Genomic DNA, 15,709 nt, shown 5'->3' on the forward strand with positions numbered 1-15,709 from the left:
CCAGGAAGAAAGAGAGGAGGCTGGAGCAAAATGCATTTTCTCTTAATTTCTATTTAGGTAAGAATATTTTCCTCAGAAGCCTTCATAGAATTCTTCCTGTATCTTATTGACTGAACCTAAGTCATATATCCATCCCTAAGCTAATGACTGGCAAAGGGGATACGCTTAGGTCAATGTTCCCAGCTGGAATATTGCTATCTATATAAAATTGAGGTTCTGTTGGCAAGGAAAAAGGAAGAATGGTTTTTGGATGAACAGTCAACAGTGTCTGCCTACTGGCTAAAGTTTAAAATGTTCCTATATTACAAGCCCCTCAGAGCCTTTAATGTGCTAATGAACACTTTGAATCTCCAAGAGAGGACCAATGTATTGGTTAGCATTGTCAAAACATATTTGACCATGGAAACATTTTTTGGAAGAACATCTATTAAGATCTTCTGGAAGTCTATTATCCCATGGAGCGTAGGTTCAGAAATGCTAGCATAAAGTGCCTCTTCTATAGGGTATCTACCCTCTTCTTAAATAAATGCTTAGGGACTTCCCTGGTGGTCCAGTGGTTAAAAATCTGCCTTCCAATGCAGGGGACTCAGGTTCAATCCCTGGTCGGGGAACTAAGATCCCACATGCCGCAGGGGAACTAAGATCCCACATGCCGCAGGGCAACTAAGCCTGCACGCTGCAATTTCTGAGCCCATGCCACAACTAGAGAGAAGCCCATGCGCCACAACAAAGATCCCGCATGCTGCAACTAAGACCCAACACAGCCAAAAATAAAAATAAATTAATTAAATTAAACAAATGCTTAAATGAAATGAGTTTTGGGGGAGGGGATCCAAATAAGGTTTAAGTCACTTCTGCCTACATTCATAGGATGATTTATTCCTCGCAACTTTTCAGTATATGGAAACAGCCTAAAAATAAAATACATTAAAAAAAACAACAACTCTATTCTTATCTGATACAAGCCAGAAAAAAAAAGATATACATTGAGTTTTTTGATAAAACTCAGGAACCATAAAACACTTCTACCAAAAGGCATCCAGGTAAATGGGTTCAAAAAGCAACAATAGTGTCATAAAATTCACAGTCGTTCCCACTAAGCTTAGCAAAAAGAGAGAAGAGAGAAAAAAATACGTATTAGTAAGTTTTCACCAATCCTACTGGGTAAAAAACTCATTTTATTAAGATCCTGGCTTAGTTTTGAAATGTACATTAATGAAATCTTGCTCTGAAACATTTCCCTCCTTAGTTCCATGAGTCCATTTAACAGTTGTGCATTTCACTTGCCCTTTTGCAGGACATACATTCCTTTCCAGAAATAGCCTTTCCAGTCCCTTTCTCAATTCACCAGCCACTTGGAGTCTCCCTGGAGCGCTCTGGACCAAGTGCCTCTCCCAGTCTCATCTCATTTGAAATTTCTTCTGATGCAATGGAACCTCCCAGAACTCCTGGGATTTTTTTTCCATATGCTTTCTGTATGCTCTGCATATATGAGAACATATTGCATGGCATGTGTGATTCATCACAGACACCTACATGCTACATTTTACAGCATTGTGATGTTTTTAAAATTACAAATATAAAGAAAAAAATGAAAACGTTGGCCCTTCTATAGTCTTCTAGACTCTCTCCCTCTCCTCACCTAGAGAAATACACTAGCACAAAACTGCCTTGTGTTACTGCTTACCTTTTCCATACTGGTACCAATAAATCCCTCAGTGTTCATGCAAGTCAGTGAAATGAATTCCATCTGAGAGATTACAGAGATTGTGTGTCAGACGAATGGATAAATGATACACTGGAGACCTAGCAACATAGCAGAATGGGAGTTCCTGACCTGATTGTTGTTCTTGAAAAGACTTATGCACATGACTCTTCTAGATTTGCTTTAAAAATTACCCCTTAGTGAATATCCATTTAACTTGAGTGTTGTAACAAAGGCCTACAAGGTGCCCTCAGCAACCAGTAGCCCTGGGTACTGTAACACATTTTCAACTCTTCTAACTAGATATCAGAGATCACAATCACCTTGTGCCCGAAATGGTGGTTTTAATAAACCTCAGCCTTCTGGGTTTCAATTATGCTTAATAATCACATGCTGCTTTAGGTTCCCAATGTCACTGGTTTTCCAACAACCAAAGGAGAAAGCAAGTTTTTTGTCATTAATATTTCTTGAGAGAAATGTTATCTCATCCATTGGAATGACAAGGGTCAAATGGAAATTAGGGAAAGCCTCAGAGATCTTCTAGGAACTAATTAGTTCCTTCTTGCTGGATTTCTGGCAACTCATAAAATAGGAATCATTGTCCTCTTGAAAAGGTCTGCTCTTGCTTTCCCAAGGGAAGAGGGAACATCTGATCAGGGTGATGGCTGCCCATTGGTCCATCAAAATCTGGTCATTAAACCTTAAGGTCAATATACAAATTTTAAAACTAAGTTCCATTCAGATTCAGGAACATGGAAATGTTGTTTCTATGGAATCACTGCAATCCTTACTGCAATATGCCAGGAGAAAAGATCTGCACAGCCTTCTCTGTGTTTAAGAGACCTGACCTAGGTAGGGCCTGTGGGAATGGGCATCTTATCTCCCTTAGGCTGCTGATGACAGGTGTGTACCACAAATAGTAACACAATTGTCATCTGCAGCTTTACTTTGCTAGAGTTGTTATCTACTGGAGAAAATCATACTTCTTGGAAACAAAACAGTGTTGGTCTGACCTAGAAATTAAGCCAAATATAGTCTTTTGACAGTGGATGAGAATCATTTTTATTAGGTAAACTGTAAAACGAGTGGCTGCAGGTCAGTAGGCTTGATGAGAAATGGTATTTTAACTCCCGCCAGCCAGTGGTTTGAACCGATTATGCTGGCTCATATAATCAATGGTAGTATAGAGTTAGTTTGTACTGGCTAGTGAGAGCCAACTGTTAAATAATCAGAAATTTACCAGCCGCGACTGTTGGTAGCTTGCAATTTTCCACAGTGGGAATACTTGCACCATGGAAATTGGCAGACATTACAAATTGGGGCCTTTTTCCCCTCCTGAGAAACAGTTTACCAGTGCACAACTGCACATAGGCTCCAACTAATAGAATAGACCTCAGAATTCAGAAAATGTTTCCTCTTTCCTAAAAAGCAGAACCACATTCAATCTGAAAAGACATAAAATCATGAAAATAAAGCACTTGTGTTGCTAATGTGAAATAATTCTTAATCCCAGAGAAACGTTCTCCAAGTTTATAATTTCACTTTCATTCCAAGTGACATGCCTAAAAGGACTCTTCCTTGGCACCTGTCACTGGGGATGGGGGAAGAGGATGGCTTTTGCCCACCCCAGGAATGGACTGTTGGATATCAAGAATGTGGAAAGTTAAGGCAAGAAAACCATTATGACTAATGGCATGACAGAAAAGGGATTATTTTAAATATAGGTCACAGAGTCTGCAGTGATGCTCGCTGAAATGTTAATTCAATTCAATTCAACTTGACAAACATTTACAAACAATGTGCTGTTGAACTGAATTGAAATGTTTATATTTATCCTCCTGTGATATTTCTCTGCAAAATTAGGAAGTAACCTTAGACTATAAATTAAATTCCACCCTGAGATGAATGTTAACTTTGTAATAAATACGATCATCAAATATTTACATCTAGCCTTGTTTCAAGACACCTGTCATCAAATTACTTAGCAGCTTTGATAAAATAATGCAGAGTCTAGCAAACTTAAATAGTATGAGAAAAATACAAACAAGGGAACAGAGCTTCCTGAACTTTTAGTTTAATGGGCAACTATGGATATTTGTGGTAGACAGTTTCATGTTTTCACCACTGTGTAGTTATCTCCCCACTTCTGACGAAGGCACTTTATCCCTGCTTCTAACGGAGGTACACTCCTCACCCAGTGTCAGTATATTCTATATACGTAGGAGGAGTCGACAGTCTTCCCAGTGCCAAGGGAGAGCATGTGACTCAATATCACATTTCCCTGGCAACAGTGATTGATTCAGATATGGACATTTGCCTCATTCAGAAGGAATTAAAACTTTCCTTGGGATTGTTGAGAAAGGAGCACTCTTTCCTTTTGACCTTGAAGTTGAACCTGGGAGGCTATAGATCTGATCCTCCAGGGAGCTACCTTCCTACAGAGGAATAAACTGAACATGGAGGAGAGCAGACCTGATTGATGAACAGAGATTAAGGTCTGGTGATCTTGTTTAAGCCCCTAGAATAAGCCATTCCATAGTCATCACTACACTGGCTTATCAGTAACATGAGCAAATAAATTACCTTTCTTTGTTTATAATGCCTTGAATGAAGGTTTCTGTTGCTTACCAACAGACACAGTATTTACAGATTTTTCAAACTACTTTTTAAACCAAAATCACCAGAATTGCTGACTTCTAATAGTCTTCTGAAAGTGCCAAAGCCGTCTTTTTCCCTGTCCTTATATCTAAGCCCTTCGCCATGTAACCTTGCAGTTCTTTCTGCCTCTTGACATTGAGTTTGGCCATCTGACATTGAGTTAGGCCATCTGATCTCCTTTGGTCACTGGAATGCTAATAGACATGATGCAATCAGGAGCTTAAAGTATGCTTGCCTTCTTGGGCTTCTGTTACCAGCATTACAAAACCAGGCTCTGGCTGGCCTGTTGGTCCAAGGAAGATGCAAGACATGCAGGCAGGAGACCCAGACCCTCCTCCTACCCCCACAGCTGCCGCAGGATGAGATGAAGCCACTCCAGCCAACTTGCAGACCTCTTAGAATAAACGACTGTTGCTTTAAGATATGGGCTTCTAGACAGTCCTCAGTGATGCTCAGAGCATCACTGTCACACAGAGAGGCGTATAGAGCACTCATACCACTTCCCTATAGAGAGAGGAAATTGTTTAAGTCTCTTAAGGAGACACTGCAGGTTTTTGCAATTGAAATATGAACAGGGAGTAAAGAAGGAGAGATTATCCAAACCAGAGATCACAAACTCTGATGCTTCTAGTGGCCAAGCAAGTAAGAAAATAATAACTAATAAAACTCATATAGCATGTGGCATATGCCAGGCACCATCCTGGGTGTTCTACAAATATCAATTCATTTAATTCTATTAACAGTTGTTTGAGTTCGAAGCTGTTGTTACTTCCATCTTACTGGGATGCAATGGAGGTAAAGAAAGTTTTAGCAACTTGTCCAAGTCACAAAGCTTGTAAATGGTGGAGGTAACTTTTGAGTCCCAGCTATTAGCATTCTGTGCCACAGTAAAATAGGCTCAACAAAAACCAGGGGGCGTGGGGGGCACTGTGGGTCTCCAGAGTCAGGCATCACCATGTTCAGTGCCTTGTCATCAGGTGGGACTGAGAACGCTCTGATCTTTTGAGAGAAACCACAAATCTAGATTTTTGACGGTCTCCCTATTAAAAAATATTTGGAATGTTTAAATATTTGATATTTTAAAACACAATCCAGGTTAACCCAATGGAGCTCAGGCCCAACGAATCACATTCAAAACTACATTTGGCCATGGGCTGCCATCCACACACACTGGTCCAAGCTTACCAGCAGAGTCCTGCTCTGGTGGCAAGCACCCAGTACCTGTATCTCAAGAGCTTTCCTAGTGTCATTGAAAGTGGTTTCAAAAGCTTTGTCCTTACGTTACAAGAAGGCAGCAGTGACAGTGCTTCCACATCACCCTTACCTGTATGTCTTTCCACCAGCCCCACATTCTCACAGACCATCTTTTCGGGTCCTTGAAGTCACCAGGATCTCCCCCACACCCAGAGATTTGGGCCTGGTGCTCCCTCCTCCTGAATCAATCTTCTCCCCTTTCTTCATTGGGTCTTAGTTGAATGCCACTTCCTCCAGGAAACCTCTGACAACGTCCCTCAAGAACATACTAGGGAACCCTCCCGAGTGCTTCTGGAGCACCGTGTACCTCCCTTTACCAAAAGCTAGGTGCACCTGTATTTTATCTGCTTTGTCACTTGGATGTATCTCTCACTAGGTTGGGATACTGGAGGGCAGAGGGTAGAACTGCTTTGTTGGCAATTCCTAACACATACTAGGTACTGAGAAAATGGTTATTAGATGAAAGAAGGAATACATATATGGAAGAACATCTTTCTATTAGACACCCACGGACACACACACATACACACAGAGCAAGTACCTAGATAAAGCAAGAGCGCGGTTAACTTTTTCCTCAAGGCCTAATGTGCCCAGGGCCTTCCAGGTCATCCAGAACTTGAATGCGTCCGGTCTTCTGCTACATTGGATAGACTTGTCTCCTGTATCATAGCTGACATCATAGAACTTATCCTGTTGGAAGAGGTAAGATGCCTTGGCAGAGTAGCATTTCTTAAGAAGGTCCTTTCGGGAAAAAAAAAAAAAAGGAAGAAAGACAAACTGTAAGACTGTCCATTTTAGAATGCAGTTGATTTCAAAAACACATGCCCACCAACAAAACCTGTATAATATTCTACCACTTTGTGCACAAAGTATTTGGTCTCGCTCTGTGACTGCCCTACGTCAGGAACATTAGGTGTGTATTAACTTTGAGACACAGATGACCCGTTGTGTTTTCAAAAAAACCAAAAACCCCTCAGAGTTGAGAATGCTAAGTCCATCTTCACAGTTGTATTGATGAGTATTAAGAAGCTTTGAAATGATCATATCATCATCTGTATAACATATGACATCAAGATGGGCCAATTTCTCAAGATGAAAAAGAATTGTCTATAACTCACTCAAGGCTCTGTGTTAGAAAAAAAATACCCAACATATTGTACATACTTTATACAATTTCACAGGCAAAAAACTAGGCTTTTAAATCCAAATCCTTTTTTCAATTCATATCCATATTGAAAAGGCCAGAATTGACAGTAACCCAGAGATTAAAAAAAAAAAAACCTGAGGAAAGAGCTTATGGAAGAGTCAAACAAGAGTCAACACGTTTTAACCACCACTAAACAGCACCTACAATTCCATAGAATTGTGGAGGGGGGGGGGTTGGTCTCACACAGGTTTTATTTGCAACCAAATTCAATTTGCATTTACTGACTGGTTACTTCTCTCTATGATTTACCCTGGGTGACAATTTGCCCTGTTTATTACCATTCTAGAGTCTTTACTGTGACCTCAAATTATTAGAGTTTAAGCCCTATTTCCTTCAATGTCATGTGGGATCTAAGAAATCCCAGGTTTCCTAGCCCATCCTTCACAGCCCCACAATCCCCTGAGCATCTTCACTCCTAGAGAATACCCATCAGAACCTTCTGCTTCCCTAGCATAACCAAACTGCTCAACGCCCCTTAATCACTAGATCATGCCCCATTTGTATCTCTGTTCACACAATTTGCTTCTCTTTGTCTCTGTTTTAATGTATTTGACACACTTGAAAGAATAAATGCAGCATATTTATAAGTTGTGAAGTTTACTACCACTGAACACAGTCGCCTCTCTTTCTCTAGGTCTGCCTTTCCTTTGGGTCCCATCTCAAGTTCTGCTTCCCCTCCAGCTTCTTTATCTGCCCATCACGTTGGACTACCTTCTTCTTTTCACATTTGACTGCATTTGTTGCCTTTGCTCCTGTGCTGCCCCTACTAAGTGAGCAGCCCCACATATTTTCTCCTCGTGAGGCCAAGCAGCTTCTTGAGGGCAGGAATCATTTCCTGTCCATGTCCACATCCACAGAACTTAACACCATTGGGCACAAAGACCCTCACTAAGCAGTTAGGGTGAGGACACCACCCCCCATATTCTGTACTTCTCCCACATCCCCCTGACGTTTAGTATGAACAAAATAAACACAGATACAAGAACTTCTCATTTGGTGCATCTTCCACACTTTAACAATGCAGAACCATCAGTGTTGTACAGGAAGCTACGGAGAAACTCCCCACGAGTCACGGAAGTCCTAGAAAGTGATCCCTCCTGAAGAAAGAATGTATTACATGCCTCATTTGAGTGATCATCATGTACTTAAAGAATAAGGAGAAAATCTCAAGGTATCACATTCCAAACAAAAGCACACATTCGTTGTCTTAATAACAATACTGTCTTGAGTGGACACTAATCTGGGTATTATATGCTCCAATACCAAAAAGTATGATTCTATAATGTGTAAAAAATGATACACCAACTATAGTCAAGAACTCCAAAATCTGGCTCATCCAGTATCCAAAAGTAAACTGATTTTAAACTAATAAAGGAATACTAGTAAGCCTTCAGCCTGGCTCTGATGGGTAATATTGGTAGACACAGGGGAAGAGGAGATTGCCCCGACCTGATCAGTAAGGTAGAAAAAGCCCTTATTCTTTAATCTTTACTATAATTCTATCATCAATCTCTCAACTCTGATCACAGCTGTAACCACTGCATCTCCCTACCCTCAAAGGTCAGGAAATTTGGTTATTGTTTCCATAGCAACTACAGCCTGACCATATATTATAACATTAAAAGACCACTGCAGTTTAAGGACAAACCACACGCGCACGTGCGCGCGCGCACACACACACACACACCCCACACACTTATACTTGCATCATGATTATAAATTTACTTTCATCAACCATGAAAGATTCAAAAATTCCCAAAGCAGATGAACTTTGGACATGTCTTGGGCAAGTTTCAGTGCCTTCTGCTAGTGACTGAAAGGGAGAGGAAGCCCATCCATTAGAGGAAGACAAATGGCATCATCACAGACAAATGGAGAAGCAAAGAGCCCAGAAAGCATATCACAGAGTGAGTGATTACCCTGTAGTCACGACACTGTTGATCTCGCTGCACTGAAAAATCCTCCTGTCTTGGGAGGGTTTCATAAAGAACAACTAAAAATATTTCGGTATTTACTTTATCAAAATAAATGAAAACTTTCCTCCCAAAGTCCCTGCTTTGCATTTTAGTTTCTATCTTTGTATTAAAATGGATGAGCTGTCTTTAGTTTTTTTTTTTTTTTTTTTTTTTTTTTTTTGCAGTACGCGGGCCTCTCACTGCCGTGGCCTCTCCCGCCGCGGAGCACAGGCTCCGGACGCGCAGGCTCAGCGGCCATGGCTCACGGGCCCAGCCGCTCCGCGGCACGCGGGATCCCCGCAGACCGGGGCACGAACCCGCACCCCCTGCATAGGCAGGCGGACCCCCAACCACTGCGCCACCAAGGAAGCCTGTCTTTAGTTTTAAGATAGACATCAACTAAGAGAAGATGTTCAGATCTCCAGAGAAAACATTTTAGAGTAAGTATGGTAAAAGTTAACATTTTTGAAAACATTTAATTAGTCACTGCTGTGCTATCAAAGAGAAGGACCATGTTCATCTTGCTCATCTTTATATTCTTAATCCTAGCAGGACAGTAAATACTAGTTATCCGAATTCTAGAAACAAGTATTCAATGAGAATGCCAATTGCTCCATATTGTGATAGCGTCTCAAACAGTTCTCAGGAATTAGGAGACATTGGGTTAGGATACACACAGTGACAAGTGAAAGAAATGCAATCAAAGTAACTTAAGCAAAAAGAATTTTTATAGGCGCATATATTTAACAATCCAGTCATATATAACCTTCAGGCACAGCTGGATCCAGGATTAAATCTACAATCTGTCTTTTTCCTCTTGTTCTGTTTTCTTCTGTATTGGCCTCACTCCTAAAGCAGAAGGCTGGGAGGAAGCCTTGGAACAGTGTCTTCCAGTAGGACCTGTGAGCCCAGGGGGAGGCTCTGTTTAGAGAGTGATGAGAAACGTAAAAGAGGTACCCTCGGCTGGTGACGCTACCCAAGCCGAGAGACCACTGGCTCCCATCCTCAATCTCTTCTGAAGCCAGTGGGCAAGGGAGCCCAGGAAATGTGGTTCCCAGCAGTCAGGTCCCTTGCAGAGCAAAGCTGAGGAAAACTGGAGAATGAATTATACAGTAAAGAGAAATGACAAATGACAAGCACACTACATGAGTGCAGAAGCCACAACACTCCTTTTCACCAAGCATGTAACAATCATGACCAGAGCTAACATTTATGGAGTCCTTACTGTGTGTCAGGCACTGTGCGTGGATGAATTCATAAATCTCATAACAACCCAACGAGGTAGTTCTATTATTTTTCAGTGCCATTGCACAATGTGTGGAAACTGCAACCCAGGGAGGTTCAGTTAATGACGTCAGATCATGTAGCTACTGAGTGGCAGAGCCGGGTTTCAAACCGAGGCTGCTAGGATTCAGGGCGTGAACTCTTCACCCATGATATTCTACTCTCTCTGCACTGGAGCTTAAATACTTGTGGAGGAGAGGGACCTGTAAACGCTCATGAAGAGTTCTTGAACATGGCAGCAGAGAACATACCACAACAGAGGTCAAAGCAACCCACATCCTGTTTCAGATTCTTTTTTTTTTTTTTTTTTTTGACGGTACGCGGGCCTCTCACTGTTGTGGCCTCTCCCGTTGCGGAGCACAGGCTCCAGACACGCAGGCTCAGCAGCCATGGCTCACGGGCCTAGCTGCTCCGCGGCACGTGGGATCCTCCCAGACCAGGGCACGAACCCGTGTCCCCTGCATCAGCAGGCGGATTCTCAACCACTGCGCCACCAGGGAAGTCCCTGTTTCAGGTTCTTACTTTGTTCCTGTAAATACGACTTCTAGTCTTACTAGTGTAATATCTTCTCTGTAAAGCATTTTGAGATTTTTTCTAAATACTTGTGACTGGTGATACTTAATTTATCACCAAAAATACATCCTGGATTATGAGGTTACGTATTTTCATTGTCAAAATTAGCTAAGCCATCTTTGATTTCCACAGGCCAGACCAGATCTGCAGGCTCTTTCCAAGGAGTCAGTGACCACTCCCAGTCCTCACTTCTCGCAATCATGTTTTTCAGCTTAACAAAATCTCCTAAAGACTCTTCCCGTATGGCTTTTCACATAATCTGTCCCATATCACCATTATTTACATGCAAGAAATTGCCTAGATGCCTTAGGAAGTGGGTATATTAATCATCTTTGTACTAATTAAGTCATTCCAAAATTAGGTATTGAGGACTTTTATAACAAGCACTATGATGCCAGGAGCTTAGATATATAACCCCATGGAGGTACAACACATCTAGGCTCACACTTGTTGATCGAATGTGCAAAACTAAATTTAGACTGTGAATAGCAGGAAGGCTTGGTTGCAATCTAGAATACAAAAGTGAATTTTAAAAATGATTATAGGGCTTCCCTGGTGGCGCAGTGGTTGAGAGTCCGCCTGCCGATGCAGGGGACACGGGTTCGTGTCCCGGTCCGGGAAGATCCCACATGCCACGGAGCGGCTGGGCCCGTGAGCCATGGCCGCTGAGCCTGCATGTCTGGAGCCTGTGCTCCGCAACAGGAGAGGCCACAGCAGTGAGAGGAAAAGATTATAGCTTCTGATGTTGTCTTTATTTATTTATTGAGGAAACATTTTGAGAGCCTGAATATATGCCAAAAGCTGTGCTAGGCACTGGGGCTGTAGTGGTAAATGAGAATGCCACTATTCTTAAGAACTTTAATGTGGAAATGGGAACGGAAACACAGTCAGTTACAGTACAGAGCAAGAAGGAGCAAGAAGGAAGGTCATCTTTCACTAACTTAGAGGCATTAGCACACACCACTCCCATATTTTCTTCTGAAATGTAAATCTTCCTTAAATTCGCCCAAACTATGGGTTAGAATGAGCGGATTCAGAAATGAGGAGGCTGAACTAAAAGACATTTTTAAGAAATGCAACTTAATACTTTTAAGCAGTGATGGTACCTACAGGAGAGGGTAAAGTCAGGCTCAGTGTCTCAAAGAACGTGTAAGGGCTTCTATAAATAGGCAAGAAACATTTGATAGCACAGAGAACACTTGGCAATACCTCTGCGTGCCCTACACGCATTTAAAAATAGTTCTATCAGGCTTCTCTCTTAGGGCAGATGGAGATTTTCTGATCTTCCCCAGGCAACTACCAACATACCTTCTCTGTTAAAGATTATCTAAAACAGTGTTTTTCAGTCTCTGACTACAACCCACAGTAATAAATTATTTTTCAATAGTGACAGCATCCACTCTAAAATACATGAAACTGAAACAAAAGTTTCTTGATAGAGTATCCATCACTTCTACATGAAATGCATACTGGTATTTTCTATTCCATTTTATTCTCACTGTTCGTTAAAAGGGAACATAAAACCCTGATGTGACTCACAGTTGACTATATAACTCAAGACCAATTAGTATGGTGGTTCTTAACCCAAGTTAATATTAGAATTATCCGAAGAGTTTTTTGAAAAATAGCAATGCAGGGTCCTTACTCCAGATCAAAAAATCATAATCTTTGATGTGGGGTAAGGGCAATGCTATTTATTTAAAAAGCTTCCCAGGTGACCCCATTGTGCAGCCATGACTGCAAAGCACTGCTCTGATGGGTCTTCACCTTATGTTGAAAATCCTGATCTAGAAGTTTTGGTCGGCATTACATTCACATTGAATCTAGAAAACTCTCGAGTGTTGAGTTTTCACCAGAGCATATAAACCAGGCTGATTATCTGCCTTCTTTTTGTGCTGTGACTGCCAATCATCCAAGTTTTATTTGTGTGTGAATACAAGTGAAGAATGACTTTAGACCATGCAACTAAATAAAGAGCATACAGGTTCGATATGAATAATGCTGGAGTCTTCATCAGGGGCGAAAATGCTCCGAGCTATGAAACATATGTCCAAGGATTTGGTGTGGATGTGATGTGAAAAAAAAACCCCACAACCGTAATCTATTACACTTTTCGATTTGGTAGGTGTTTGTGATGGGAGACAAAGATTCACTTGTTTTTGGAAGCTTAATCATATCAACATGGATACGAGTAAATCTCACTCACTCAACTGAGATCTTGCATTACTCCCATCTCTGAGTTTCTACAATTCTACCTGATACATATCTATTGTCACCCTTCTTGTTGCAAAAGGGAGTTAAGGCAGCTTACAAAAATACGATATGGTGGGATTAGAAGAGAAAAGGAGGAAGGGGAGGCAAGACAGCAAGGAAGGTAGGAGGATGAAGGAGGTGGGGACGAGGGGGAGGGGGGGAGGACACGGGGTCCATTCCGACAGAAAAGGTGATGTGGAAACACGATGAAATGTGGAGTGACATCTGTGCACAAAAGGTACGCCAGAAGGAGAATGAAAGGGGACAGATATTTGCCAAGGTCTCAGCACACCCGGTCCCACAGGCACAGCAAAAGCATCCGGGTGTCACTTGCTGCTTCTGAGCGCTGAGTCTTGACTGAACTGCCAATTACATCATGCTGCCCCATCGCCTCACTCATCATTCATCTGTAATTTGAGGATAATGACATTGTGTTGCATCCCACCTCCCAGGAATGGATATTCATGGCACAATGTTTAAGTGAATGTCTGGAAGGAAACATTTATTAACTCAAGACATATTTCTTCAGTCTAGATGGCTTAGTTGCCTCTCCCCAAAATAGGTGGACAGACATAGATGGAAATGAGGTCTTTCAAATTGGACAAAATGGACACCGAGCAAGTGTGCTGCTTTGGACGGGGGCTATGAGAGCGATTCCACAGCAGGAGCACAATATTTAACAAAATAAATCTATGTCTCCAGCTTATTGCAATGCTGTTCACAGGGGCACCTTCAGCAGCAAGGCTGCCGGCCTACATTTCTGGGAGTTTTAGCATCCTTGAGAGGTCTGGCCTCTGAGGCCTGGAGCACAGGTAAGAGATTGATTTTGCACAGGGAAATGCTACCCAGGAGGGCCATTTCTGAAACACAGTTCCCTGATTTGTGTAAAAATCCCATGAAAGGGTTGTTGGAAATTGTTGATATTACCATAACCATGGGCAATCCCACAGAAAACTGGCTTAAATAATAGTTTGAAATGAACTAGGAAGCACTTGGTAAAAACCTCTGAATAGAACCTGGGATGTAGTGAACAAAAGCATTCTTTTCCCAAAGACTCATAAAATACAGAAATGTGCTAAAACGACAAAGAATTTTCCCATTGTACACATGGACCTTTGTCCACACAGAAGAATCTGTGCATTCACATGTGCCCTCAATCTGGAGAGAACAAGGAAACAAGAAATGGCACGTGCACAGGGTGCCCAGCACACGGCTGGCGGCATACTGTGCACTTCGGGACATTCTCTCACTCAAGGTCATAGCACTTCTTCAAAACGGGAAGTGTCTCCATCTTACAGATAAAATAATGGAATTTCAGAGAAATTATGCGACTTGTCAAAGTCACACAGGGCAGAAGCACAGGCAGAATCTGAACACACGTCTTGCTGGGCATCAAGGGCCCTAGGTGGAGGGAGGCATGCACTGAGAAATTGTATTTAATCCCAGAATTTCCTAGTCCAACTGTGGTCCCAGAGCGTGGGGAAGACAAAGTCCTCTCCTCTGGAGGTTCTAAATCAGGGATGGGCGAGTCTGTAAACGAGTTCTGTAAACAGCCAGAGAGTAAATATTTTCAGCTTTAGAAGCCATGGGATCACTGTCACGGCTATGCAACTCTGGGAGTATAACATGAAAGTAGCCATATGGGATCCTTAAATGACCAGATCACACATTCTCCATTTCGGACTGTTTAGAACAGGTCAGAAATCAGGCAGTAACTGGGGTGAAGGCTTCACTCCGACTCTTACCCCATATCCTCAAGCCCTCGAGCAGACCTCTGCTCAGAACCTCTAGGAAGGCCCTGTGCGCTGACAGGTCCAGTGCCCAGAGGCACAGGAACTGCAAATGAACCACAGCTATCTTTCTTCTCCCGGCCTCCCCAAATCTATGAAATTGGTACAGTGATGAGGGACAGCATACCTTCTCTATGATTTCATGTAGCCTGGAACCGATGAATGACATTTTTGGTCCTAAATAATTATGATAAATGCCCTGAATGTAAGTGATGCCCTGTCTCAAGGATGCCTAAAGCAATGGCGGCTTTGGGGGACATCCCCATGTGGGGAAAGTTAACCCCCGCGGGTCCGCATCACTTCATTGTTAAACTCTACAGCCAATATCGACTCTACAGTACACTGAAGATGGCTGGCTCCATGAAGTTCACCTCCCCACCCATCAAGAGTGAGTCAATCCCAAAGCACAATCTTTTTAAATTAAAGAGACATATAAAGAACTTCACTCCCCTGGAGGTTTTCCTCTTGGGTTTCAACTGAACCCTTTAAGTGGAAGGCATCCTATAACTCTCATAATGGGAAAATAAAATCTGTTAAAGTGACTAACCTTCTAACACTTGCTGTTGCTACCTCACTGGTAGAAAACAATCTTTTTCTTATTATATATAAATTCCTGGTTCTCAGTAGTTCTGAAAAAAGCTATGTATTTCATTGAATTTCACTACATCTCTGGCAAGTTGGATATTGAAATGGCACAAAGACGCTGACAATACTCTAAATGAATGCATTGGTATTTCTGTGACTGGGTGTCGAGGGTTTAATCCGCACTATGGTGCTGTCTAAAACTGGAAATAAAACAGAGGAATAATATGCCAAGATAAGATCCAAAGGACATATAATAGCGACATGTGCTACTCCGTGACAAGGGCATTATGAAATGTACTGGGGAGAGAGTAGCCTTATAAAACAGAAGCCGTAAACTTCTTTCTGACAACTGCTGTGAGCTAGAAACAGGCAAGATGCAATCCATCTACCTTGTTCCATTTCAGTTTCTGGACCAGGTTTAAAACTCAGCAATCCATTAGTAAGA

At 42.0% G+C, this 15,709-nt stretch overlaps 1 protein-coding gene across 1 annotated transcript in view; it reads right to left on the reverse strand.

The window, feature by feature from the left end:
- The window catches only part of GADL1 (GAD like acidic amino acid decarboxylase 1), a 390,875-nt gene that overhangs the window by 90,394 nt on the left and 284,772 nt on the right, over positions 1-15,709 (reverse strand). The window contains exon 14 of the mRNA XM_022553949.2: positions 6,159-6,358. Within this exon, the coding sequence (XP_022409657.1) occupies positions 6,159-6,358 (200 nt within the window). The remainder of the gene's footprint in view (positions 1-6,158; positions 6,359-15,709) is intronic.

This window comes from Delphinapterus leucas, chromosome 10, assembly GCF_059928025.1.
Source record: "Delphinapterus leucas isolate spDelLeu-1000000601 "Yukka" chromosome 10, BTC_Dleu_Yukka2, whole genome shotgun sequence".
NCBI lineage: Eukaryota > Metazoa > Chordata > Mammalia > Artiodactyla > Monodontidae > Delphinapterus > Delphinapterus leucas.